Below are 3,514 nucleotides of genomic sequence, written 5' to 3' on the forward strand. Positions count from 1 at the left end.
AAAGTAAGAATGACAATAAAATTGTCATCGTGTAAATGTTTAAAAAAAATTTTACGACAAAAAAATAAAAAGAAAAAGAAACATTGGCGAAATTTACGTACTTATAACTTCCAGACGAGCGCTGGCTTCGATACGGCCGTAATCGTTCTCCACGATCACCCTGTAAAGTCCCGCGTCCTCCAGTGTTACCTCAACGATTTCCAATATCTTCACGTCGTCCCTCTCCTTTATCGAGATTCTCGCTGTTGGGGTGACCATTGTGCCGTTCTTGTCCCATTTGGCCCAGGGCGTCGGGTGGCCGACCACGGCGCACTGGAAACGCACCGTTTCACCCTCCTCGACCACACGGTTGTGGGGCACCGCGTAAAATTTCGGCGGACTGATCTTTGGCCGCTTTGACAACGTGCTTCGTGGAAGAAGCTGCGGAGACCTTAATTCTCGGCCATCTGTTTAATTGTTCCATTTATCTTATCTATACACTGATTACATAATCGATATTTTTGTGTTATAATGATTCTTGTATGAGTCTGTATTCATATATTAGAATAGATAATATATATTTTTTTGAGAAAGAAAAATGTTTGGAATAAAAATTGAATAGCTTTTGGTTATAAATTGTAATATCTAGTGCTATGGTATCTTTGAATTCACAGTTGTAAAAGTTTATATATTGTGAATGATGATTAAAGTAAAATTTAGAGTTTAATAAAATTGTGAAGAAATGAAGTTCTGAAGTTCTTCGAAGAAAAAAATGAATATTTACGTGAAACTGCTGGTGACAAACTCCTGATTGGCGTCGATCGTGGTGTCGATCTAGGTGTCGATCCTGCCGAGAGAAGTCCAGCTGGTCTCGTCAATCTTTGGCTCAAAACATTCTCTTTCCCTTCAGGCACTAAACACGAATTCAAACAAAACGAAAAATAAATTTACGATTTTTTATTTAATTTAACTTTTGCAACTCGAAAATTTGTTATTTTTCACATTTTCACTTTTCAACTGATTATTTCTTCCAAGAGAAAAAATGTAGCGCAACAAGTCTACTTGTCATACTTGTAAATTTTCAATTGAATCAAACTTCGCAATGGTGATCGAACAGGCTTTGAAACGAAGGTTTTCACGTATTTGTATCGTCCATGTTTCCATATTGCCTTATTGAACTATCGTGAATTAAACACGAAATTACCATCCACTATTAGGCACGCCGACGTGAATGCCTTGCCGAGGTCGTTATACGCCACGCAGGTGTACTCGCCCTCGTCTTCCGGATAAACATGCTGGATGCACAAACGTGCGGTTTCACCGTCGAATTCAGCCGAGAAATCTCCACTCATTTGAAGAATCTGAATATCATTTAAATACAGAAATACTAATTTTATATTCACATTCGAGTTTTCTTTATTTAATTATTTCTATGATTCCAATAGAGAAATTTATTGCAGCAATTGATTTAAATATCCAGACTCTTAATGCTAAATCGATGAATTGCAAAATAAAAAATTAATTGAATATTAATATACATCAAAATTTAGCGAATTAATTAAGATTTCGCTACTAAAGGAAAGAGTTACATTCTAAAACCCACCTTTCCTCCACGTTCCCAGCGTACCAATGGCGCCTCGGGTGCAGCGTGCACCTTGCATTCAAGGGTGACAGCGTCGCCGTCGCAGCACCTCAGATCTCGAAGCTCCCTCGTAACCATCGGCAATGTGAGCACATTCCTGTCAATCGTACGCGATATCCGATTTTTATTTCTTTTCACTCGCTACCTCGTTCAATATCTTTTTCTTTACTGATCCAAAATACACGCTTACCCGTGCGTGATCCCCGATTTCTTCATTTTCTCCTCCTTCCCTTGACCTGAAAGCACAACGATCGATTTTCGTCTAAGCGAAACCGCGGCCATGCCTCTCCCTCTCCTTACCTTTCGCGTAGATCTGCAAAGAAATCACGGCTTTGGCCTCCCCATGGCAGTTCCGCGCTATTACGGAATACGTCCCCGTGAAGTCGAGTTTCGCGTACGGTATTTCCAGACGGTACTGAGATCCTTCGCCGACCAGCCGGAAGTGGGCTGCGTCCTTGTAGTAATCGGCCTGAAAAACGAAAAGAGCGATTGAGATCGAGTAAAATTATTGCACATTTAATTGATTATATCCGAATTATCAATTTTTTCTTCTTCGTTGTGTGTAATATAAAATTTTTGTAAAATTTAACAATGCGTGTATGATCATTTTTGAATGAATGCATATACGTAATTTTTTAATTCGATGTTTAATTCGTATAATAAAATATCGATTGTAATTTGTTTATCAATGAGTGATTTAAATTTTGCAAATTTATTTTCGAAAAGGGAGAATAGAAAAAAATCGAACGTTATGTAAAGATGTCTTGGTGATTTTTTAAAATAGAAATGATAGAAAAATAATCAAATTGATTATCCATTCAGACAAAATATCAATAAAATTAAAATCATTATTTGTAACAAAGTTTTAAACGAAGACGATTGATTTAAATGGATTTGAATCACGATCATACCCTGAATCATACCGTGTCCTTTGCTCTTCTAAACACGCGTTCTGAAATCTTTCGCTACTAAACGCAACTTTTATTGCTGACAATGATAACACGTAACTTGAGTGCGTGTATAAATACCCAACGTGAACTCGATATATAACCATCGAGTACGAAAACGAGAGGCGCTAAAGAAGTTTAAAGTCCAAAAAGTTTACCCTGTTAACCGACGATCTCGAAGTTCTTACGGCCTCGACCTAAATTCCCGTATTTCCGTGACTGTTGCGTCCACATTGAGGTCATCCTTTGTTTATTCCACGATTGATTTTTATTATTTTTATCATCGATTCTTCGAGAAATCTTTTATTTTATTCCAAAATCTTTATGAAATTACACGATAATTTCTCCTCTGATCGAAATTTTTTGTATCAATTTAAAATATAAATCTAATTGAATACTTAAAATTCTTCGCGAAATTTCGAACCATATAATCTTTCGTTGATGATTTTAATATTTTTTTACAAAATTGATTGAAATTAATGCAATATTTTTAATTTGGATTTTGATTAAAATTTCCCATTAATTACAGTTAATTTGAAGTTTTTTTTCGAAGAAGTAAAAAAATCTATATGAAAATTTCAACATTGTGAATCTTTTGCCTCACTTCCAATGTTTTCACGAAATTATATTTCCATCGGTTAATCGAATCCCCTTCAGGGGATCGAAATTGAATTAAAAACGTTCTAAATACATAGAGACGAGACCAGGTAAAAAGAGAGGGAAGGGTGGTGATAAAAGTGAGATGGGAAACGTCTTCGTCGGGTCTCTAGTCCATATAGGGAGCGAAAGTTGAACAGATCGTTCGAGACTGATCTCGTTGCACGTATGACACGAGTGCCAACGCATATTACCGTTTTTCATCACTAATTGCACGTCTCTCCGCCTGGCACGCCCTCTTAAAACCCTTGAAAAATTAAGGTCGCTTGAAGAAAAAAAAAAAAAAAAA

The 3,514-nt window shown here is 36.6% G+C and overlaps 1 protein-coding gene across 1 annotated transcript in view; it reads right to left on the minus strand.

The window, feature by feature from the left end:
* LOC102675238 (titin homolog) overlaps positions 1 to 3,514 on the minus strand; it is an 83,252-nt gene that overhangs the window by 11,975 nt on the left and 67,763 nt on the right. Inside the window, exons 44-49 of the mRNA XM_031512105.1 lie at positions 1,922 to 2,090; positions 1,812 to 1,857; positions 1,583 to 1,718; positions 1,184 to 1,340; positions 764 to 892; positions 102 to 446 (exon numbers count right to left, since the gene is read on the minus strand). Coding sequence (XP_031367965.1) covers positions 102 to 446; positions 764 to 892; positions 1,184 to 1,340; positions 1,583 to 1,718; positions 1,812 to 1,857; positions 1,922 to 2,090 — 982 coding nt within the window. The remainder of the gene's footprint in view (positions 1 to 101; positions 447 to 763; positions 893 to 1,183; positions 1,341 to 1,582; positions 1,719 to 1,811; positions 1,858 to 1,921; positions 2,091 to 3,514) is intronic.

The sequence above is a fragment of the Apis dorsata genome, unplaced genomic scaffold (assembly GCF_000469605.1).
Source record: "Apis dorsata unplaced genomic scaffold, Apis dorsata 1.3 scaffold_383, whole genome shotgun sequence".
In the NCBI taxonomy this organism is placed as follows: domain Eukaryota; kingdom Metazoa; phylum Arthropoda; class Insecta; order Hymenoptera; family Apidae; genus Apis; species Apis dorsata.